Source organism: Prinia subflava, chromosome 21, assembly GCF_021018805.1.
Source record: "Prinia subflava isolate CZ2003 ecotype Zambia chromosome 21, Cam_Psub_1.2, whole genome shotgun sequence".
NCBI lineage: Eukaryota > Metazoa > Chordata > Aves > Passeriformes > Cisticolidae > Prinia > Prinia subflava.
Window position 1 is genome coordinate 5890494 of NC_086267.1, and position 22992 is coordinate 5913485.

The 22992-nt window shown below is 50.0% G+C and overlaps 3 protein-coding genes across 5 annotated transcripts; 2 read left to right on the forward strand and 1 right to left on the reverse strand.

The window, feature by feature from the left end:
- Positions 1–1824: 1824 nt before the first annotated feature.
- On the reverse strand, positions 1825–4641 carry TMEM88B (transmembrane protein 88B). The gene is made up of 2 exons (XM_063417557.1): positions 3902–4641; positions 1825–2203 (listed from the first exon to the last, which is right to left on the reverse strand). Exons 1-2 carry the CDS (start codon positions 4169–4171, stop codon positions 1961–1963), a joined length of 513 nt encoding a protein of 170 aa, XP_063273627.1. The 5' UTR covers positions 4172–4641; the 3' UTR covers positions 1825–1960.
- A 3456-nt stretch (positions 4642–8097) lies between these two features.
- MRPL20 (mitochondrial ribosomal protein L20) lies at positions 8098–12060 on the forward strand. Its single transcript, XM_063417440.1, has 4 exons — positions 8098–8342; positions 10215–10325; positions 10608–10685; positions 11500–12060. Exons 1-4 carry the CDS (start codon positions 8256–8258, stop codon positions 11674–11676), a joined length of 453 nt encoding a protein of 150 aa, XP_063273510.1. The 5' UTR covers positions 8098–8255; the 3' UTR covers positions 11677–12060.
- An 817-nt stretch (positions 12061–12877) lies between these two features.
- Positions 12878–21686, forward strand: CCNL2 (cyclin L2). 3 transcript variants are annotated; one of them, XM_063417435.1, is made up of 11 exons: positions 12878–13215; positions 14052–14126; positions 14413–14522; positions 15410–15530; positions 16612–16676; positions 19442–19541; positions 19630–19734; positions 19933–20074; positions 20722–20839; positions 20935–21027; positions 21309–21686. In XM_063417435.1, the coding sequence occupies exons 1-11, from the start codon at positions 12946–12948 to the stop codon at positions 21661–21663; spliced, it is 1554 nt and encodes a 517-aa protein (XP_063273505.1). In that variant the 5' UTR covers positions 12878–12945; the 3' UTR covers positions 21664–21686. The 3 variants fall into 3 exon arrangements, with proteins under 3 accessions (XP_063273505.1, XP_063273507.1, XP_063273506.1); XM_063417437.1 differs by lacking the exons at positions 12878–13215; positions 14052–14126; positions 14413–14522; positions 15410–15530 and adding an exon at positions 17422–17535 and having other exon boundaries at positions 16108–16676; XM_063417436.1 differs by lacking the exons at positions 12878–13215; positions 14052–14126; positions 14413–14522; positions 15410–15530 and having other exon boundaries at positions 16108–16676; positions 17422–19541.
- The last annotated feature ends 1306 nt before the right edge of the window (positions 21687–22992 follow it).

Sequence of the window (22992 nt, forward strand, 5' to 3'; positions counted from 1 at the left end):
CCTGCCTGGAACAGAACTTTCTTGTTTTTCTTCAGTCTTGTCAGAAAATGTCAGCTCCTTTTCCTCATTTTTTTTCCCCTCCAGTTCATTTTCCCTTGTAGCCAACCCTGGGTGGTATCTGGGCCATGCAGGTCAAATGGCAGGAAAAAAATCAATCCTCAGAAAGAAAACAAAAATCACATTTTACCTCACAGTGCTACGAAGTGGGGAGCAAGAGGTGGTTGTGCTGCAGCAGGCAGGGCTTTGAGACAGAATAAATTCCTCCAGGAGGGATCGGGGACAAACTTTATTCCTACAGAAAACTGGGAATGGCTCTGCTGAGGACAGAGGGCACAGCAAGGAGCAGCAGGCAGGAACAGCAGCACCAGGCAGGAGCGGGAGGGTGAAGCTGCCCTGCCCTGCCCCACGCTGTGAGTTCACCCTGCTGCAGGTTCGGGGGTAAATCAGAGGGTGAGGTGGGGGAGCAGCGGGAGGAGGAGGAGGAGGAGGAGGAGGAGGAGGAGGAGGAGGATGAGGATGAGGAGGAGGAAAAGGAAAAGGAAGAGGAGGAGGGGGAGGAGGATGGGGATGGGGATGAGGACGAGGACGAGGACGAGGATGAGGATGAGGATGAGGACGGGGATGGGGATGATGAGGATGGGGACGAGGACGATGAGGATGAGGATGAGGATGAGGGTGAGGATGAGGATGAGGATGAGGATGAGGATGGGGATGGGGACAGGGATGAGGACGAGGACGAGGATGATGAGGACGAGGATGAGGACGAGGACAAGGACGAGGACGAGGACGAGGACGAGGACGAGGACAAGGACGAGGATGAGGATGAGGACGAGGACGAGGACGAGGATGAGGACGAGGACGAGGACGAGGACAAGGACGAGGACAAGGACGAGGATGAGGATGCGGACGGGGGTGGGGATGGGTATTGGCGATTGATGAGAGACGGGAAGACTGATTCGGTGATCAGAATTCAATTTTACTCAGGTTTCCCAAAAGCTTATATACTATTTCAAACAGGTTAATAACTTCTACTACAATAACCAGGTTAAAAATCACACAGAAAACTCATGCATTTTACAACAATTCTCTGCTTGCAGAAGTTGATTGAATCTTCTCTCTTCCCATAAGCAGGTGTAATCCCATCTCCTGTAATTTTCACAGTTCTGTTTGTTCCTGCCATGGCATCTTGGTTATCAAACTAGCGAAGCTAATCGAGTCTGTTTGACTCTCTGTCTTGTGTATTCCCAGAGATGGGGATCGGGATGATGAGGACCAGAATGAGGATGAGGATGAGGATGAGGATGAGGATGAGGATGAGGATGAGGATGAGGATGAGGATGAGGATGAGGATGAGGGTGAGGATGAGGATGAGGATGAGGATGAGGATGGGGATGGGGACGAGGACGAGGACAAGGATGATGAGGACGAGGATGAGAACGAGGACAAGGATGATGAGGACGAGGATGAGAACGAGGACGAGGATGATGAGGACGAGGATGAGGACGAGGACGAGGATGAGGACAAGGACGAGGATGAGGACGAGGACGAGGATGAGGATGAGGATGAGGATGAGGACGAGGACGAGGATGAGGACGAGGACGAGAACGAGGACGAGGACGAGGACGAGGACGAGGACGAGGATGAGGACGAGGATGAGAACGAGGACGAGGACGAGGACGAGGACGAGGATGAGGATGAGGACGAGGACGAGGATGAGGATGAGGATGAGGACGAGGACGAGGATGAGGACGAGGATGAGAACGAGGACGAGGACGAGGACGAGGACGAGGATGAGGATGAGGATGAGGACGAGGACGAGGATGAGGATGAGGATGAGGATGAGGACGAGGACGAGGACGAGGACGAGGACGAGGATGAGGATGAGGATGAGGATGAGGATGAGGATGAGGATGAGGATGAGGATGAGGATGAGGATGAGGCCCAGGGAGGGGACGCAGGCTCACACCCAGGCCTTGAGGGGGGCGTTGCAGCCCCTGGCACAGCACCAGCGGCCCCCCTTGTAGAGGGCCAGGCTGTAGGGCTGGAAGCACACCAGGAGCTGCAGGCGCCGGGCCAGGCTGCAGTACACGGCCATGGCCACCACCAGCAGCGGGGACATGATGACAAAGCCCAGGATGATGAGGGCAGAGGAGCTGTTGTCGTCCAAGATGCTCTTGCAGTAGCGGGCAGAGGAGTGCAGCACCTGCGGGGAGAAGTGAGGCAGAGGCAGGGTCTATAAATTGGGAAAGAGCTCCAAAATTCACACGTTAAACTCACCCCTATCATGTGGCCTGGTGGTTACAGCAGTGGCCAAAACACCCTTGAGTTTCCAATGTTTTCATGGAAAAAGGCAGCTCTTCCCTCTCTCAGAGCTGAGCAAGCTTCAGGTTCACTCTGTGACTGATATCACAGCTTAATCGAGCTTTTAGTTCTCCTTGTGAGACAAGAGCACTGCACACAGATCCTGGAGCAGGAGATATTCATCTTTATTAAATCCTCCAAGAGTATTTGGTGGGCACAAACCAAATCAAAAAGGCTCCTAGAGCTACATGGGTGTGGGTGGCACTGGGAATACCAAAAATTAAATAAAAATACAGGAATCTGTTCAATTCTGCAGACAGAGGTTGGTCATTCTGTGGCTCTCCAGTCCTCTTTGTGTTCTGCTCCTCATTTCTGCTGAAAAACCTGCCAGGAAAGACCCCTTGCAAAGAAAACCTCCCCAGGCCTGGCTGAGTGGTGTTTAAAGCCCTCCTTTGTGCTGGCAGCAGCAGAGCTGAGCTGAACTCGCTTGTTCTGCACTAACAAATGCTGCAGGCAGCCCCTGTGTCCCCAGACTCCATTCTTTCTCCTTTCAGCAGTAAAAAGAACACAACCCATCATCCTAAAAACCAACAATAAATCCATCTGATGGAGCTGCAGTGCAGGAATCAGCCTCTGGCTGCTGGGGAGGCACAGAAAAGCCGTGCCCCAAAGGCAGGGATTGCTCTGGTGAAGCCACAATCCCTCGCTGTGATTGCATTAAAGGAAAGGTTAAAGTTAAAAAGACTCCTCACAGCTCCCAGCAACGCAGGGGCTTTCACTTCTGGTCCACTTGGCTGCACTCAAAAACATTCTGCATCTCCTCAGAGCCTCTGAGTGTGCATGCAGAGGAGAACTTGGGGTTTTCCAAGGTGAGGGAAGCTGGAAGGGGCAGTTCTGGGAGGATTTTTTCCCATTTTCAGTCCAATTTGCAGTGCCTGTTTATGAGTTATGAAACAGCCACACTGAGCTGGTCTAACAGTCCCTGCCTGCAAGGGAAAACAGGAACTGCCAAAGGATCCCCAAAATGTTTAAAGGAATATACCAAGAAGAAATAATGCAAACAGCCTGGGTGGACAAAAGGGGCTCATTTTTGGTGTGAGGAATGCACAGAATGTTTGGGAACAGGAATGTTAGATTGGCATGAGAAGGGGATTGTATGTTCTGTCAGATTTTATTAATCCTATCGTTAGGCAGATCCTAAGGATCTCAAACTTAAACAGAAAGCAGCAAACCCTACCAGAGCCCAGGCAGGACTGTGAGCTCTGGAGCTCAGGTTGGCAGCTCTCAGTGAACGAAATCCCAGGGAAAAGAGAAATACTGTGAAATTAAAATGCAAACAGCAACTCCATCAGGGCAGGGAGTCTGTTCACATCACCTGGCACCTCTGCTTGGCACTTCCATGGGGACACGACTTGAGTGCCCAATTTCCTACAAGACCTGTGGTCAGCCCAGACTATTCACACAGGGAAAAATCTGTTTCCTTAGGGAAAAAAACAAAGCCAAAACTTTGGGGAGCCTTGCCTGGCCTTTAGAGCCACCGCTCACCTGGGGCTCAAAGGAACCCTCAGGTGTGGCCCTGCCCTCGAGGAGTGGCACTTACCTGAGAGTGGCACTGGAAGCCAAAGTAAACCACCACGATGGTAGGGAGCAGCACGATGGTGAAAATAACAAACATCAGGAGCAAATTGAGCAGGAAGACCACGGAGTTCATGGTTGCTATCAGCAGGGTCCACGCCAGGCAGCAGCAGGGGCTGCGGGGCTCCCCGGGAAGGAGCTGCTCATCCATGTCATAGGGGGGCAGCCCAGGGATCATCCGAGACTTTTCCGAGAGGATTTCTGCTCCAAAGTCCTCGGAGTCCTGGCCAGACATCCTGCAAGGAGATCCACCAACCCACAAAAGTTCTTATCCAAAAATATTGGCTTGCTTTTGGTCCAGCAGAGCTGGGGAGGAAGGTGCAAAGGCTCCTTCTGCCTCTTCCACACGTGGTCAGGAGCTTTAACCAGAGATCATCGTGGAGCAAGCAAGGAAAAGTCTCTTGGGACCCCTGCTCAGCACAGTTTGCTGCCTTCAGATGCTCTTCCAGCAGTGTCCCAGCCTCAGTCCCAAAGCAGATCTGCTGGAAGTTTGGCAGTAAATTTTATTTCGGTTTGGAATCCAGAGTCCTGCTGGATTTGCAGCTGTTTTTTCCCAGGATTACAATCCCAAGAGGTCCCAGGGGGTTGCTGTGGTGGCTGTGACGAGCTGCTCTGGGGGCTTCAGTGCCCCCCTCCACCCTGGGGCTCAGCTGGGGGGTCAGGATGCCAGGCTTAGGTGGTCAGGATGCCAGGCTTAGGTGGTCAGGATGCCAGGCTTAGACAGTCAGGATAGCAGGTTTAGGTAGTCAGGATGCCAGGTTTAGGTGGTCAGGATGCCAGGCTTAGATGGTCAGGATATCAGGCTTAGGTGGTCAGGATGCCAGGCTTAGGTAGTCAGGATGCCAGGTTAAGGTAGTCAGGATGCCAGGTTTAGGTGGTCAGGATGCCAGGCTTAGGTGGTCAGGATGCCAGGTTTAGGTGGTCAGGATGCCAGGTTTAGGTGGTCAGGATAGCAGGTTTAGGTGGTCAGGATGCCAGGTTAAGGTAGTCAGGATGCCAGGTTTAGGTGGTCAGGATGCCAGGTTTAGGTGGTCACGATACCAGGCTTAGGCACTCACAGGCAGTTCCTTGTCTTCAGTCACCTCTCCACGCTCTTCACCCTGTACCCAAGCAAATATTCCTGCCCAAGCCTCACCCAAAGGAGGTGAGCAGGGGGGATAAAGCACAGCAGTTTTTCCCAGTCTCTGCTGTGCTCGCCCTCCCCGAGCAGCAGGGATGGGAGCAGCAGTGGTGCTGTCACTGCTCTCAGCTGCCTGCAGCCACAGCCACTGCTCTGTTTACAGAACAGCCTCAGAGCTGCTCTCTGTGCTGGCCAATCCTTCACATCTGTCTCCCCACGGGTGGGAGAGATGCTCCACACGCAGCACCTGAGAGCCGCGCTCCAACCATCCATCCCCGGGTCAAGATGGTCCCTCTCCAACTTTAATTATTCTGCCTCTGATTCATTTGCTAAAATTCCTCTCTAGATTAAAAAAAAAAAAATGAACACCAATCTCAGAGGTATTGATAATAATCACTGTATTTCACAGAAGTCATCTGTCCCCTGCAGTCATCTGTTATTGTTTGCAGAACATATTGATACTCTCATAGAGGAGGTACAGCAATTATCAATTATTTCATCTACCTCATAAGATCAATATTAAGAATTTCAGTGGCATCTCCACGCCTGTGTAGCCTCCAAGATACAGCGGCAGTAATAAGAGAGAGAGAGATATTAAAAAATACAGAGAGAAACAAGCTCTAAAGCAGACAGCAGAGTGTGACAAGCCCATTTCCATCCTGCTCCTTCCCTGCTCTCAGCCTGGATGGCTCCCAGGGGAGTTTGCAGGGCAGCAGGCTCCACTCAAGCTGCAAAATGTGAAATCTCTTCTCAGATCTGTCCAGACATCCCGAGGGAAATAACTGCTGGATCCATCCTGTTTTCAGTGCAGCACAGGCCACAGGCAGTGTTAATAATAAAGTCTGAAGCTGTGCAGGAAACCATAAATATGACAAGTGGCAGGGAGCTCAGTGAGTCTCAGTGTTTACTCTGCCTGTCTAAATTCTGTTTAGATTTAAAGACGTAATATTTTTCAAGCTTGATTTGCGCCTTTGAAGAGGGAAAAAGGATGAGTCACACAAACAGAAAGAACCCAACCCAAAACTATAGGAAGAGGAATCAATTTTAGGCTTAAATCATGGAAAGATGAATTCAGTCCTGGGCAAGTAAAAATCCTACAGCTGCTTTTACCATCTGCTGGTGATGGCACAGGGGTGTGGTGAAACACAACTTAAGCATTCATAAAAGTGCCATAAATTCCAAGAAGTCTTGCTAAATTCAGTGAAACTTTCCAAAGTTCTTTTGCTGTAATGAAAATGTATTTTAACCCTTTCAGGGAGGCCTCAAAATTGTGTTCTGTCCATTTATTTCCTACACATTCCACCGATTCTTGTAATAACCTAGTGAACTTTGTGTCAGGCAAACCTCGGCGATATGAAAAGAGATTCGTTTCCAATTTCCACAGTCTCAACAAGAAATTTCCCAGAAGTGGGGAAGATTTTGATGATGGAGCAGTTTGTAACAGGAGCATCATTGCTTTGAGATGCTGGAGCTGGTGATGATTAAAGAGCATCAGAAAAATCCATCAGTTCTCTGACGCCAAGGACTGCTGCTCCCGAGGAAATCATTTTCTGGCAGCACCACCTTGTGGTTTGCTGCAGTTCATAAATTTTCAATTTATGTCTCGCATTCTCTAACCCTAACCCTTACAGGATGCTCTAAGGTTTGTTATCCTCCATGGAAACCTTCCAGGCACTGAAAAACCACCAAATCTTCCCACATTGGTGCTTGGAGCTCTGCTGGGGATACAAAGTCCCAGATCTCTCACTGAGCCGTGGGGATGCACACCCCAAGCAGCCCAGCTCCGTTTTACAGGGAATTTTGGCTGCAGCTCCGTGGTACAACCCCACCACACCCGAGCTGTGGGTTTGGGCTGCTTTGGGTCACACCTCGTGCAGGTGATGAGGGCGTCCTGGTCACTTGAGAGGGCTGGGATCAGGGAAATGTTCTTCACCCCGAGGGTGGAGGTTTCTGCTGACCACGGACCTGAGCGAATGGAGCTGTTCCAGGGGAGGTTCAGGTTGGATTTTGGGGAAAATTCTTCCCCCCGAGGGTGCTGGGCACTGCCCAGGCTCCCCAGGGAATGGGCACAGCCCCAAGAGCTCCGGGAGGGTTTGGACAATGCTCCCAAAGATGCTCAGGGTGGGATTTTGGGGGTGTTTGTGCAGGGCCAGGGGCTGGGCTGGATGATCCCTGTGGGTCCTTTCCAACTCGGGATATTCTGTGATTCCACGGCCGTCCTCAGGCTGGGGCAGAGGATGCTCAGCACGGAGAAAAGCCGCTGTGCTGCGGGAGAGGAGCGGGGGAGGCAGAAAGGCCGGGAAAGACCCGGGAAAAGGGCCGGGAAAGGACCGGGAAAAGGGCCGGGGAAGGACCGGGAAAAGGGCTGGGGAAGGACCGGGAAAAGGGCTGGGGAAGGACCGGGAAAAGGGCCGGGGAAGGACCGGGAAAAGGGCTGGGGAAGGACCGGGAAAAGGGCTGGGGAAGGACCGGGAAAAGGGCCGGGGAAGACCAGGGAAAAGGGCTGGGGAGAGGGGGAAAAGGGCCGGGGAAGGACCGGGAAAAGGGCCGGGGAAGGACCGGGAAAAGGGCTGGGGAGAGGGGAAAGTCTGGAGGAAGGGCAAGGGGAGGATCGGGAGAAGGGGGAAGAACTGGAGGAAGGGCTGGAAGAACGACCGAGAAGGATCAGGAGAAGGACTGGGAGAAGAACCAGGAAGGCTCGGGGGAAGGGCTGGAGGAAGGAGGGGAAAGGTTCAGGGGCAGCATCAGAGGAAGAACCAGGGGAAGAACCGGGGAAAGAACCAGAGAAAGGGAGAAAGACCCGGGGAAATGTTGGGGGAAAGGCTGGAGGAAGGACCACAGGAAAGAAGGAGAAAACTCGAGTTTTGAAGGATCAGAGGAAGAACCAGGAGAAGGACCGAAGGAAGAACCGGGAGGGCTCGGGGACGGCGGGGAAGGTCCGAAGGAAGCCCGGGCAGGCTCAGGGGCAGGACCAGAGGAAGCGGCGGGGGAAAGTCCTAAGGAAGCCTCGGGAAGGTTCGGGGGTAGGATCAGAAGAAGCCCTGGGAAGGCTCAGGGGCAGGACCAGAGGAAGCGGCGGGGAAGGTCCGAAGGAAGCCTCGGGCAGGCTCAGGGGCAGGACCAGAGGAAGCGGCGGGGCAGGTCCGAAGGAAGCGCGGCCAGGCTCGGGTGCCGCCCCGGAAGGCGCCGTGCCGCAGCCATGGTGGTGCTGAGCGCGGCGCGCTGGGTGCGCAGCCGCCTCTCGGACCGCTTCTGGAGGGTGCAGGAGGTGCTCAAGTACGCGCGGGTGAGTGCGGGGTCCCGGGGACCGCCCTGTCCCCGCATCCCCCTGTCCGCACCGCCCTGTCCCCGCATCCCCCTGTCCGCACTGCCCTGTCCCCGCATCCCCCTGTCCGCACTGCCCTGTCCCTGCATCCCCCTGTCCTTAGCCCGGCACTGCCCTGTCCTGCATCCCCCTGTCCGCACTGCCCTGTCCCCGCATCCCCCTGTCCGCACTGCCCTGTCCCTGCATCCCCCTGTCCTTAGCCCGGCACTGTCCTGCCCCGCATCCCCCTGTCCCCGCATCCCCCTGTCCGCACTGCCCTGCCCCGCATCCCCCTGTCCTTAGCCCGGCACTGCCCTGCATCCCCCTGTCCGCACTGCCCTGCCCTGCATCCCCCTGTCCGCACTGCCCTGTCCCCGCATCCCCCTGTCCGCACTGCCCTGTCCCCGCATCCCCCTGTCCGCACTGCCCTGCCCCGCATCCCCCTGTCCTTAGCCCGGCCCTGGCACTGCCCTGCCCGCATCCCCCTGTCCCCAGCCCGGCACTGCCCTGCCCCGCATCCCGCTGTCCGCACTGCCTTGCCCCGCATCCCCCTGTCCGCACTGCCCTGTCCCGCATCCCCCTGTCCCCGCATCCCCCTGTCCCCGCATCCCCCTGTCCCCGCATCCCCCTGTCCTTAGCCCGGTCCTGGTACTGCCCTGTCCCCACATCCCCCTGTCCCCACATCCCCCTGTCCCCACATCCCCCTGTCCCCACATCCCCCTGTCCCCGCATCCCCCTGTCCCCGCATCCCCCTGTCCTTAGCCCGGTCCTGGTACTGCCCTGTCCCCTCATCCCCCTGTCCCCGCATCCCCCTGTCCGCAGCCCGGCCCCGGCACTGCCCTGCCTCGCATCCCCCTGTCCCCGCATCCCCCTGTCCCCAGCCCGGCCCCTCGCAGTGTCCCCAAGCCGGGGGTCCCCTGGATCCCTGGAAGTTCCCCAGCGCTTGGAGCAGCCTGGGGCAGTGGAGGTGTCCCTGCCCATGGCAGGGGCTGGCACTGCGTGGTCTCGGAGGTCTCTTCTCCACCCAGACTATTCTGTGATTCTCTGGTTGACTCGTGTTATAAATTGATCTGTATTTAATTAAATACAGCGTGCTGGAGGCTGTGCTGGTTGTGTTTCCTTCTTGAGTGGTTTTTCTTTGTTTTTACTGCACAAAGAAGCTGAGGGGTAAATTAACCTTGTTCTCAAGTGCATTTTGAAATGGGATTTCTGCTGAAGTTCAAGTTACTGTGCCGAGGCTAGGGAAGAACCTTTCTCAAGGGCATCCTAGGTAGCACATCTTGCTGTAATACTGAGATAGAAAAAGTTGAAAGAAGTGAGAATATTTTGTTTTTGTAGCACCTAAGCTGCCCACAGTACCAGTTATTCCTGGCTACTTTTTCCTGTGGCAAGGAAAAGGGAAAAGCATTGTGTTAGATGGATGTCAGAAAACAAATTTCTGTTTGGTTTTTTTTTGTGTTTTTTTTCCTGTTTGACAAATCCTGCCTCATCTCCGTGTTCACACAGACACAACTGAGGGGAGCTCAGGAATGAGGATAAATATGTGAATTCAGGCTTGGGTGGAAGTGACTGTGATTTTGTGATTGCCCTTTCCACAGAACCACAGCCCAAAGTGAGGCCTGGTTTTTACCTCTGCTGGACTGAGATTTTTCCACCCTGCTCCTCATCTTCAGATTTTCCACAATAAAAAACAAGGACAGAATATTTTCATTACATACCAGCTGAAAGCTTAGGGTGTGCTTGTGAAGGGTTCAGAAATCCTTATTATGGAGAGCTGTGAATGCAAATGAGCTTTATTAGTCTTATATTTTTAAATCTAATTAACTGAGACCATCCTGGGGGTTTTTTTTCCAGCATTTTCGTGGCAGGAAGAACCGCTGCTACACTCTGGCAGTGAGGAGCGTCCGCAGGGCTTTCGTGAGGTCCACCAAGGCCAGGAGGGAGAAGAAGAGATTCCTCAGAGCGGTAAAGAGCAAAATGTTGGGTGGGAACATCAAAATGGGAGCAAGGCAAAAATGAAACAGCTGCTTTTCTTACTGGGGGGTTTCCTTTAAAAGCAGTGGGTGAAAAGTAGGGAGTTTAAGGCAGCATTTTCCTGGGTCGTGTTCTCGTGGGTCCCTTCCAGCTCAGGATATTCCATGATTTTATGAAAATGTTACATTTAGTAAGAGTGAGCAGAGCAGCGTGGCAAAGGCCTTACTTTTTAAAGTATTTTATTATGCAAAATATTAATTTTGACACCTTCAGCTCTGGATCACGAGGATTGAAGCAGCTTCCCTTGAACACGGTTTGAAGTACCCAGCCTTCATAAGCAACCTGGTCAAGGTAAGGATGTGGCTTGGAGGGTAATTAACTTACTAATTAGAGTGATGAAAGGGCTTCTGCTTGTGAAAGCAGTTTCATCCACCTCAGGAACTCAGTTCTGCCCTAAACTTGTTTCTCTTCCCTGTATGGATTATTCCCTTTTATTCTGGTGAGCACTGTGGCTCCACCTCATGCTCTGTCCCCAAAACTTTGGAATGAGACTTCTAAAATGCTTTTTTGTGGGCATTCAATGACAGCTGCTTTTCATTTTACTTCAAGAAATTTATAAAATACAAAGCTTGGATTAGCAAAAAGCCCAAAACCCTAAGAAATCCTTATTCTTTTCACTATCTTTGTGATTTGGTGAAAATGGAGAGTGCACAGATTTGGTACCATTGTCCCTTCTTCTTAAAACATGTCAGGAATTTGTTTCAATTTTTTGATTCTGTTTTAATTTGAGCTGAAATAGATGCTATGGTTTAACCTGGAACATGTGGCTTTGAGCAAAATTAGAGATTTTTCTTCAGTTCTTTGTTTCTACCAGAAAAACTTCAGAGAAAGTCAGTAAATAATTTTTACACAGTGGTTTAATGAGACATCCACGTCCAGGGAGTGTCTGACAGTCTTTAGCAGCTCCAAATTGCACAGGGTAGAAAAAAGTAAATCTGGATTAAGACCTCAGGTCTTAAGCCTTAAGAGTGTTTAATGATACTTAATGAGGAATGTTTATATAAACAGCGAAGAGCATTCATTATATTTAATAAAGAGAGATTAAGCATTGCAGTGTCATTCCTAAAAATCACAGTCCTTAACCAACAATTTTTCTTGCCTTTAGTCCCAGGTGGAGCTGAACAGGAAGGTTCTGGCTGATTTGGCTATTTATGAGCCAAAGACGTTCAAATCCCTGGCGGCTTTAGCCCAGAGGAGGAGACAGGAAGGGTTCCTGGCTGCCCTGGGAGATGGAAAAGAACCAGAGGGGATATTTTCACGTATTGTGCACCACCACTATTGATATCAGAGTCTGATTTAGGAGCAGGGATGTGATTGTGAAGCAAACCTGCCGTGGGACTGCTGCTGCTGAAATGGAAAATGTGGAACAAATCCTGTCAGCATCGTGTGGGGGCGAAGCTTCTCCTGTGTTGTTGTCACTGAAACCTGTTAAATTAAAAGCACACTTCAAGGTTAGCAGTCAGGCCATACTGTGGTTTAATAAAGATTTTTTTTTGGTTTTTTTGCTAGTAGAAAAACTCCAATTTGTGTGGTGAATTCTGGCGCTGAACGGGGAAAAAAACACAGCTGGGATGGGGAGATGTTTACCCTCACACTGGACCCTGGGTGTTAAGGACACACGTAGTTTGTACTTTTAAGTTCTTAATAAAGATATTTTTATTGCTAACTGCTACGGGGGAAACAATTTGTGTTAATTTTGGCACTTCATGGGGAAAATACAGCCAGGGGATGGAGGGAAGGCAGAATGTCGACCCTCATGGCCTCTATGTTAAGGACACACATAGGAACTTTAAATAAAGGGGGGTTTTTTGGGTGGTTTTTTGTTTTGTTTTGTGTTGTGGGTTTTTTTGTTGGTTTTTTTTTGTTTTGTTTTGTTTTGGGTTTTTTTGTTGTTTTTTTTGTTTTGTTTTGTTTTGTTTTTTGTTTTTGTTTTTGTTTTGTTTTGTTTTTTTTGTGATTGCTATGGAGAAACAATGTTTGTGGTGAGTTCTGGCACTGCACAGCAAAAAACCAGCTCAGAGTGTGAGGGAGATGTCAGCCCTCAGACAAACCCCGGCGGCCCCCAAGTGAAGGACATACAGATCCTGTTCCGTTAAGGACTTGATAATTAACATATTTTTATGAGTAACTCGTACGGGGAAACAATTTATATGGTGAAATTCTGGCTCTGCACGGGGAAAACCCAGCCGGGGTGGGGAGCGGTATGTCGGCCCTCATGAACCTCGGTGAACCCCAAGTTAAGGACACACATAGTCCGGTTTTTTTTTTGGAGTTAACGAAGATATTTAACTCGTTAAGCGCTGCGTTCCAGCCCCGCTCACGCCGCGTCCCGGGGCGGCCCCGCCGCTGAGGGCGCTGAGGGCGCCGCGGCCCCGCCCTGCCCGGATTCCCGGGGCTGCGTCACCGCGCCGCTCGGGCGGCGTCCTGCGTCACGGCCTCTCAGCCAATCAGCGGCCGCGCCCGCGCCGCGCTCCGCCAATCGGCGCCGGGCGGATGCGGGCGGGGGGGAAGGAGAAGGAGCGCGGAGCCAGCGAGGCGGCGGCGGCACAAAATGGCGGCGGCAGCGGCGGGCGGCGGCCCCGCGGGCCCTCAGGCGGCCGGCGCGGCTCCCGCCCCGGTGCCGGGTCCCGGCGCGGTGCTGATCGGCGACCGGCTGTACTCGGGCGTGCTGATCACACTGGAGAACTGCCTGCTGCCCGAGCACACGCTGCGCTTCACACCGTCCATGAGCAGCGGCCTGGACCCCGACACCGAGACCGAGCTGCGCGTCACCGGCTGCGAGCTCATCCAGGCGGCCGGGATCCTGCTGCGGCTGCCGCAGGTGGGGCGGGGGGCAGGCGGGGCACGGGGCAGGACTCAGCGGGACCGGGCCGGGCCCTTCTTTGTGCGGGCCTCGATCTCCGGTACCGGCCGGGCAGGCCGCGGGGCTGGGCCGCGGTTACCGGCCGGGCGGGCCGCGGGGCTGGGCCGCGGTTACCGGCCGGGCAGGCCGCGGGGCCGCCCGGTGCCGCCCGGTGCTCCGGGGCCGTTCCGGGCCTCGTTCCGAGCCTCGTTCCGGGCCTTTGCGGCCTTTCCCGGCCTCGGGGTGCCGGAAGCGGGTGATGTCAGCGCCGCCCCCGCGTGGGACCGGGGATTGTGCAAAGGCGGATTTGTTAAGGCTCCTTTGAGCCGTGGTGACCTCGGCGAGGTTTTTGTTTCCCGGAGAACTCCAGGCCAAACTCGTTGCTCTGTGGGCGTAAAAACTTCCCAAGCGCCTTCTAGGTTATTAACATATTCAAATATATGCAAATCGTGACGTTATTAGAGTTCCCCCTCACTTTCCACGCCCAAAAAGCAAATTTTTTTTGTGGCGTGCTTTCATAACTTTCAATTTTATTGGGTTCGGGGTTTTTTTCCTCTTGTTTTTTAGTAATTTAATCAACTGGGTGCATATTTTCACTTTTTTTGTAAAAGAAATTTGCGATTTGATGTTTTTATTTGACTTGTAGACAGCTTTGGGCAACTCAATTTGTTACTTAAGCAGCAGTTCTAGGTTTTTTCTGATATCATTGAACTTCCTCCTGGGCTTAGTTCATCTTCTAGGTCTTAAATCTATTAAAATTTCTCTTTGGAATTGGTGGTTTTGTTGATGCCTGTTGTGATTATCTCTTTTTTTAGGTGGCTATGGCTACAGGACAGGTGCTATTCCAGCGTTTTTTTTATACCAAGTCTTTTGTGAAGCATTCCATGGAGGTAAGAAGGCATTAAATGACATTTGTTGCTGTATTTATCTTCTGATCTCTCTTGGCAAGTTGTCATCTGTGATGTGATCAGTGTTAGGAACTAGTCTGGAGGTTATAGTTACAAACATGATTTTATAAAGCTATTTAATAGTGATTTTTGTCAAATATTTGGTGTTTTCTTGTTTTACTGCTTTTTTTGCTCCTCATTATCCCTCCATAAGCTGTTGTAGGACCTCAATTCTCGAACTGGAACTGATACATTAAATAAAATATTATATTTTATGCTTATTTTGCAGCACGTGTCCATGGCCTGTGTCCATCTGGCATCCAAAATTGAGGAAGCCCCCAGAAGGATTCGGGATGTGATCAATGTATTCCATCGCCTCCGACACCTGAGGGAGAAAAAGTGAGCTGAGAATTCAGAATAATCTCAATTATTCTGTCATGTTTGAATTATTAAACTTCACAACAGCATCATTCCCTGTTTCGTAAATCAGGGAATGTTTCAAAGGGATCTCATGAAGTGAGCTGACCTCTTTTAATAAATAAATAATTTTTATGGTATAAATAATGATATTTTTTACTTTTCAAAAACTCAACCTGAGTTCCCTTAAGGGTTAAGATCATCAAATATTTTTGATGGTATAAATAGTGGTTTTTTTATTTTTACACAACTCAACATGAGTCTCCTTAAGGGTTAGGATGATCAAATATTTTTGATGGTATAAATAATTATATTTTTTCACTTTTTAAAAACTCAACCTGAGTTCCCTTAAGGGTTAAAATGATCAATTGTTTTTGATGGCAATAATAGGGATTTTTTTTATTTTAACACAGCTCAACATAAGTCTCCTTAAGGGTTAGGATGGTCAAATATTGTTGATGGTATAAATAATGATATTTTTTACTTTTTAAAAACTCAACCTGCGTTCCCTTAAAGGTTAGGATGATCAAATATTTTTGATGGTATAAACAATGAGTTTTTTTATTTTTGCACAACTGAACATGAGTCTCCTTAAGGGTTAAGATGATCAAATGTTTTTGATGGTAATAATAGGGATTTTTTTTTTATTTTAACACAGCTCAACATGAGTCTCCTTAAAGGTTAAGATGATCAAATATTTTTGATGGTATAAGTAATGATATTTTTTATTTTAACACAACTTAACATGAGTCTCCTTAAGGGTTAGGATGATCAAATATTGGTATAAATAGTGATTTTTTTTTTATTTTTACACAACCCAGCTTGAGTCTCCTCAAGGGTTCAGATGTGAGTTTGACCTTGTCTTGCAGAAAACCTGTGCCTCTAATATTGGATCAAGAATATGTGAACTTGAAGAATCAAATAATTAAGGCAGAAAGAAGAGTGTTGAAGGAGTTGGGATTTTGTGTTCACGTGAAGCACCCTCACAAGGTTTGTACTTTCTAAATTCACTCCATAACCAACGTTTGATTCTCTGTAAAGCTTTGAGGAGGCTGCCTGGAAGCTCTGTGGATGCTGATGAGTGAACTCAGATTAGTTTCTTACCATCCTGATGTTTTCTTTCTCATTTAAGAGACTCTTACTAATTGCTCTCATTTCACTGCTGAGTGACGGCGAGGTGGATGCAGGTGCTCAGTTTTCCTGGAAGGCAGAGTGGATCAGGAGGTAGCTTTGGTGGTGGAAAACATCACCCCAACTTAGATCCCCCAGCAGGGAGGAGTTTGGAGGCCTGGGGTTGTTCATGATCACTCCTGGTGGGAGCCCTCTGAGGTATTTGAAGTTCTGGCAGCCAGTTCAGTGTTTGGAGTGTGGTAAAACCTGACTGGAAGTGAGAGGATCTCATTATAAAAGTAACAAGTGTCAGAGTGGGTGATACTTGGAAGATACAATTGCCTCAAATGTTTAAATTGTGCCTGAACTGGTAAAAGAACTTCCTATTTCTGTGCAAACACAATTTGGGATCTTGCTCTTTTCTCCTCTAGAAAACTCCTGTTCAGGGCCTTCTTCTTGACATTCGGAATTTCCTTTTGTCACCCACCCCAGAGGCAGCTGTAGTTTGTTTATTGAGGTGAATTTTGCCATTGTTGTTCCTCTCTGCAGCCTCGTTTTCCTTCCAAACCAAAGGAAAATCCCTCAGAGCTGAACAAACCATGGCACAGCGTTAGGGCTGTTCTCTGCAAGCACTGCTCATTGCAGTCAGCAGCTTTTTCTCCCTGGCTGCAGCTAAAAAAGGCTTTGTGAGGCGTGTAGGACAACAAAATCAATCCACAAAATGCCTAAATCAAAACCAATCCACAAAATCCCTCACACAACCCCAGGTGAAGACAAGGCCTGGCCGAGTAGCAGGATGGAAGGTCCTGGAAGGTCAGAGCTGGTGTGGATGGTGCAGACAATTCATGTGGAGTGTTTTAGGCCTTGAAAGAGGATCACAGATGCCTCATGGATGTCCCTCTGAAATAAGCAGGTGGCTCTCCAGATGCTGGTTAATAACTCAATAACCCATATCTTCCAGATAATCGTTATGTACCTTCAGGTATTAGAATGTGAACGTAACCAACACCTGGTCCAGACCTCATGGTAAGTTGATTTTTCTTTGTTCTAAGAGACCAGAAGGGGCAGTAGCAGAAATATGTCACTTGAGGCACTGGGCAGCATTGCCCAGCAGTGCTTGGGGCCACCCCAGACAGCTCCACTGTCCTTGGTGTGCCCCAAACTACTCCCCAAATGTTGAGCGGCCTCTTAAGTGTGAGGCACAGTTTTAATGGTAAGGTAGCTTTCCACCCTGACCTCTCACCTCCCTCCTCTCTGCTCTCACTTTCCAGCTGAAGGGAAAAGCTTGGGTGGGTTTAGAGTTGTTCCCTTGGGTTCTTGTTCTTCAGGGAAAAGTTGGATGTGGTTCAGGGCTGTTCCCAGTGCTGGGAAATTGCTTTTCCCAGGGCCTGAGCTGGAGTCGAGGTGTAGCAAATCCTCAGCACAGATAAATTCCTTTTATCTATGTGGATAATGCAAGATGTCAGCTTCTGATAGATGGATAGCCTGGATTTGTGTTTGCCAAGAAATGTTCTCTGCTTATTGCTCTCATTTAATAAATATTTGCTCGGGGGTGGGAAGCTTCTGTAAAATTGCACATCTTAAACTTGCCCAAATAACACCTTTAAACCATAACGCTTTTTAACAATGGTCTAAAAACCAAAAATAAAATTAAAAAACCACCTTTAGTGAATCCAAAGACCATATTTCTGCTGACTGAACTGTCTGGTACTGTGACCTGTGTGTAGAGAACCAGTTTTGACTTTTCTTTTCTGTACTCTTTTGATCAAAGGGTAGCCTCTGAGGGTAAGTGACTAAGACTTCTCCTCTGCTGCCCATGGTGCAGGGATAGCTGCCGTCTTCAGTCAACCCAAAGCTCTCCAAAGAGAAGGCTGGCTCTAGACAGGTGGTATAAATGATAGTAGAGTAACTGGCCAACTGCTTCTTGTGCTTATATTTTTTATTTTTTTATACCTTGCATTTTTTGGTTGTTTGTATAGTTGATAACCTGAGCGTTGAAATTGTTGGGTTGTTTTTTTTTTTTAATGTTCTATTTCTCTTAACTGTTATTATAATGTGATGTGTTTTTTATATGATAAAGCAAATTAAGGTGGGGTTTAAATCTTAAAAAGGGACGAATTAACAACAACAAAAACGAATAGTTTCCATTTGTAAACTAGTACATGTGTGAAGCTTGGAGACAAAATGTGCTATTTAGAGACACTTCCCAGAAGCCTTGCATGGAGCAGTGGAATGGGAGCTGTGGACTGCCAGGAATCTGCTGGTGATGGAAGGAGGGGAGGGGAGGGAGGGAGGGAATTACCCCAGCTGAGAAAGGGGTCAGCTGTTTTTACAATAACACATCTGTGTGCTCGTGGTTGTTGCTCCCAGTACCTGAAAACTGGTGGGTATCCAGTATAACTGGTTTTTGAAATGTGCATTTTTACAACATGACTTTTTTCTTAAGCTGTTGTGACAAGGATTCATTTCCTCCTGTGTCTGACTGAGCCCACAGGGAAGATGTGCAGAGGCCAGACTCAGAAGCTGGCACAGTTCTCAATTTAATCAGAAAAAAAACCCTTTGTAGCTTCCAGCTGTTCCCAGTCACCCTTTCCTTTATCACTGCTTTGGCCAAAAAAGGTTTGTGCTCTGTAGTGGGACAAGAACAGCAGGATTGGAGGTTCCTTTCTCCCAGAAAATGGGAGATTAACCATTAAAATTAACCAGCTGATGGTCAATGTTGCTTTTTTGGACAGCAGTTGCTGTTTGTGTAAACAAAAATTGAGGACAGGAACTCCTGGGATTCCAACTCCTCCTCTCTGTCCTTCAGGAGCCTGTGGTCTCTGCTCTGGATATCCTGGGGGTCAGTGAATCCTTGTATACTGGGTACCCACATGGTTAATTATCACTTTAAAGTATTATTTTAAGGACTTTTATTATGTCTGGTTTTAGTTTTTCTCCATCTGATATTTTATTGACGTATGTGCTCCCAAGTCTAGATCTTCTAAAGCACATCAGCTGACAGATTCACAGGAATTTACTTTGTGTATTTAAGATTTAACAACGTAATGCTTAAGTGTACTGACTGGAATATGTGCAATATTTTGCAGTTTTCTCATTCTGTGAATATTCATTTTAAGCAACCTTACTGAAATGGGACAATTTGGAAACCTTATTTCATGTGCCAAAGAGGAGATCTGCCTGAATACTGACTGTTCTTCTGAACTGATGTTCCAAACACCCTGATTTCTCCTATGGCTGACTTTTTGCACCAAAAAGAATTCAGTTGTGGATGGAAATGGACCCTCAAACCCCCCTGGAAGTTGCCCTGTGCTGAAGAGAACTGCATTTCACGGGAGAACTGCTCCAGGAGCTGCAGCTTTTGTCAGACACCTGGTCCTCCTCTATTGCAGGGGAACATGTGAACCTAAAATCCTCTAACTGAGTATTTCTGAGCACTTGTCTTGATGAAAATAATCTGTTTATTGCATGAGAGCAGGCCAGTAGAGATCCAGCAGCAAAAGTGAAGTTAAAATTGGTTCTCTTGTCACCATTGACTTTTCAGCAGTCAGACTTTGTTTCTGTCACACATCCCTCCCCTTGAGGGATTTATTTTAATTATTTCATTGATTTTTGTTCAGTAAAATCACTCAGCTTCTCTTTAGATTTACAGGAATATAATGTTGAAGTCTAGTAACTGAATGCAGAAAGAAAAATAGCCTTTGTAGAAGTAAAACCAAGTCCAAAACCCACTAAAAGAACCCCAAAAAGTTTTGCAGTGCCTTTCAACCTCCTGCTCTCATGTTTTTCAGGAATTACATGAACGACAGCCTGAGGACAGATGTCTTTGTGAGGTTCCAGCCAGAGAGCATTGCCTGTGCCTGCATTTACCTGGCAGCCAGGACACTGGAGGTGAGCCACACTTGCCTGGATTTGGGTTTTTTCCAGCTTTTTAACAGGAGGAGAAACCTGAGTTTTGTCTCTCTTGTCTCCCTTTCAGATCCCGCTTCCAAATCGCCCACATTGGTTTTTACTGTTTGGAGCAACAGAGGAAGAAATTCAAGAAATCTGCTTGAAAATCTTGCAGCTCTACACAAGGAAAAAGGTTTGGTTCTTTTTTCAAATGTTGGGAGCTCTCAGCAAAGGCTGCAGCTCAGAGCAGGAGTTGGAAAATCTGACCCTGTTTGAAACCACAGCTGCAAGCCTGGGAGTGAACAAAGAGCAGCCACTGTCTGGGACTCCTTGGGTTTCCATTCCCCCAGGAAATTCAGTTCTCACAAGCAGTGCTCCTGTGTGTTCACAGGTGGATTTATCTGATCTGGAAAGTAAAATAGAAAAGAAGAAATTGGCCATTGAAGAGGCAAAAGCACAAGCGAAGGGTCTGGTACCTGAGGGAGTTCCAAGCTTGGATAACACATCGGGATTTTCCCCTATCCCAAAAACTGGTAAATAGTGGATAACTCATTTTTAATGACTCTTTCACATCTTTCATGTATGTTTACCCTTTTGGGAAGCATTTACAAGTGTGATTTGGGGTTTGTTGGGGATTTTTTGAAGATGTCTTCCAGCACCACTCAGCTGGCAGGATTTGAATAGCGTGGTAACTTTGTGATTTCTTGAATCAGATAAAAGCTAAAATCAAATTAGTCTGAAATTAAGACTAGTTTAAACCCATATAGACCAGGGACTTGCTTTTATTTGGATTTGGCAAGAAACTCAAATCCTTGCCACTGGCAGGGGTAACATTTTGGGATGCTGGGTGGGGAATCTGTTGGTTGAAAGTTTCCAGTGTGGTGCAGGTCTCTCCTAGAAGACCACACTCATCATCTTCTGCCCCAGTTTACCTTTCAAACAACGCTGAATAATTGGCAAGGAAAGGAGGGTGGTTTTCTGCCTTCTCTTGCAATTACTGCAGTGCTTTGGCAGAAATGTTTCAGGTGAATTTCTGCCTTCTGTGAACTTGTTGGGATCTGCTTGTGGGTGGCTGTGTGTGCACAGGTGTGCAAAGCCCAGCTGTGCACACCTGGGCTGAGGGGAGCCTCCAGTCCTCTCAGGTACTTTCCAAAGAGGTAACAAAGGCTTCTCCTTGCAGAGTCTCCAAAAGAGGTGAAAGGGAATAAACCTTCCCCGCTACCTGTGCAGGCGATGAAGAACGCCAAAAGGAAAACAGAGGGAGCCAAGAGAACCAGCTCCAACAGCCCAGTAAATGGGTAAGGTTTTACAGGGAAGCAGCTGATATTTCAAAAAAAATAAATTGAAAATAATTGAAACAAAATAACTGAGTGTTCCTTCATTGTCTCTGCAGCGTCCAGAAGGGAAGAGAGAGCAGAAGTCGAAGTGGAAGCAGAGATCAGAGTTACTCAAGGTCACCATCGAGGTCTGCATCCCCTAAGCACAGGTAGGGTGCCCTCCCAGTGCCCTCCCAGTGCCCTCCCAGTCCCTCCCAGTCCCTCCCAGAGCCAGCTTTGATAGTTCATCAGCAGGAGGCTGAGGTGACTCAGTGCTGCTCCTTGAACTCCAGAGTAACTCCAGGTGTGGGTGGAGAACGGGATAAGAGACCCTAAAACTTCACAGTATCCAGACGGGAGTTTGGGACACAAGACGAGTTTTAACAGCAAAACACAGAACAAAGTTCATAAAACACAAGAAAACCACGTTTACTTTCCCATTTTTTTGCAGGAAGAGCGAGAGCTACTCCACGTCCAGCGGCTCCAAGTCGCAGAGCCGCTCGCGGAGCCGCAGCGATTCCCCCCCGCGGCAGCTCAACCACGGCGCCGCCTACAAGGGCTCCAAGGCCCGCGGCTACAAGAAGGCCAAGGACTGCAAATACTCGGGCCACAAAGGGCGCAGGTCCCGCAGCCGCAGCTCGTCCCGCTCGCGCAGCCACTCCCGCGAGCGCCCCGACCACGCCGGCAAGTACAAGAAGAAAAGCCACTACTACCGCAACCACCGGCACGAGCGCGCCCGCTCCTACGAGCGCGCCGGGCACCGCTACGAGCGCGAGCACGCCGGGCACAGCCGGCACCGCCGGTGAGCCGGGAGCGCCCGGGGGAGCTCCTGGGGGGAGCACCTGGGGGAGCTCCCGGGGCTGTGCCCGTGGGGAGCACCTGGGGGTGAGCCTGGGGGGAGCTCCCGGGGCTGTGCCCGTGGGGAGCTCCTGGGGGTGAGCCTGGGGCTGCTTCCACAGAGAATTCTCACCAGTGGAGCCCCAGGGCTGCTTCCAGGGGAAGCTCCCGGGGCTGCTTCCAGGGGGAGCTCCTGGGGGTGAGCCTGGGGCAGCTTCCCGAGGGAATTCTCACCAGTGAGCTCCTGGGGCTGCTTCCAGGGGAGATCCTGGTGGTGAGCCTGGGGCTGTGCCCGTGGGGAGATCCTGGTGATGAGCTCCAGGGGCTGCTTCCAGGGGGAGCTCCTGGTAAGGATCCTGAGGCTGTGCCCGTGGGGAGCTCCTGGTGGTGAGCCCAGGCTGATTCCATGGGGAGCTTCTGGGGAGATCCTGGTGGTGAGCTCCAGGGGCTGGTTCCAGGAGGAATTGTCACCAGTGACTTCCAGAGCTGCTTCCAGGGGAGTTCCTCCTGGTGAGCCTGGCGCTGCTTCCAGGGAGAGCTCTTGGGGGTGAGCCCAGGGCTGCTTCCTGAAGGAATTCTCACCAGTGACTCCCAGGGCTGCTTCCCAGGGAATTCTGACCAATGAGCCCCAGGGCTGCTTCCAGGGGGAGCTCCTGGTGATGAACCTGGGGCTGCTTTCCGAGGGAATTTTCACCAGTGAGCCCCAGGGGCTGCTTCCTGAGGGAATTCTCACCACTGATTCCAGAGGGAATTCCTGCTGGTGAGCTTCCCCAGGCTGATTCCAGAGGGAATTCCTGCTGGTGAGCTTCCCCAGGCTGATTCCAGAGGGAATTCCTGCTGGTGCCTACCAGGGCTGCTTGCTGAGATTTCTCTGCAGCACCCAGGCATAGCTGGTGAGCTGCTTCCCTCGGGAATTCCCTCTGGCTGCTTCCCTTGCAATTCCCTCTGCCAGCAGAGCTCCTTCCCGTGGCTTGTGCAGTCCCAGGGTTGCTCTGGCTCACGAACCACCCCTGGCTTCAGCCACGCTCTGCCAGCGGTTTGTGCTCACCACAAATCCAAAGGAAGGACTGCCAGGAGTGCCCCGTGCTGGGTGTCACTGTCACCCTCACACCCGGAGCTCCTCTCCTGCCCCTCAGTGCTCTCAGTGCAGCTTTGGCACTTCCAGCCCTGCAGGCAGCAGCTCCGGGGCCCATCCTGGGAATGCTGTGCTTCCCTGTGGGGCTGGAAGGCTCCTCAGCCCCCCCAGGGGTGGTTTGGTGCTAACAACGCCCTCTTTTCATGCTGGTGATGTTGTACAG

Coding starts and splice junctions, on each gene's coding strand:
- TMEM88B (XM_063417557.1), bottom strand. CDS start 4,171: ATGTCTGGCCAGGACTCCGAGGACTTTGGAGCAGAAATCCTCTCGGAA. Junction 2,204..3,901: donor GCTTCCAGTGCCACTCTCAG/GTAAGTGCCACT, acceptor TTCTCCCCGCAG/GTGCTGCACTCCTCTGCCCG.
- MRPL20 (XM_063417440.1), top strand. CDS start 8,256: ATGGTGGTGCTGAGCGCGGCGCGCTGGGTGCGCAGCCGCCTCTCGGAC. Junction 8,343..10,214: donor AGGTGCTCAAGTACGCGCGG/GTGAGTGCGGGG, acceptor TTTTTTTTCCAG/CATTTTCGTGGCAGGAAGAA. Junction 10,686..11,499: donor TCATAAGCAACCTGGTCAAG/GTAAGGATGTGG, acceptor TCTTGCCTTTAG/TCCCAGGTGGAGCTGAACAG.
- CCNL2 (XM_063417435.1), top strand. CDS start 12,946: ATGGCGGCGGCAGCGGCGGGCGGCGGCCCCGCGGGCCCTCAGGCGGCC. Junction 13,216..14,051: donor TCCTGCTGCGGCTGCCGCAG/GTGGGGCGGGGG, acceptor CTCTTTTTTTAG/GTGGCTATGGCTACAGGACA. Junction 20,075..20,721: donor TTCCCCTATCCCAAAAACTG/GTAAATAGTGGA, acceptor TTCTCCTTGCAG/AGTCTCCAAAAGAGGTGAAA.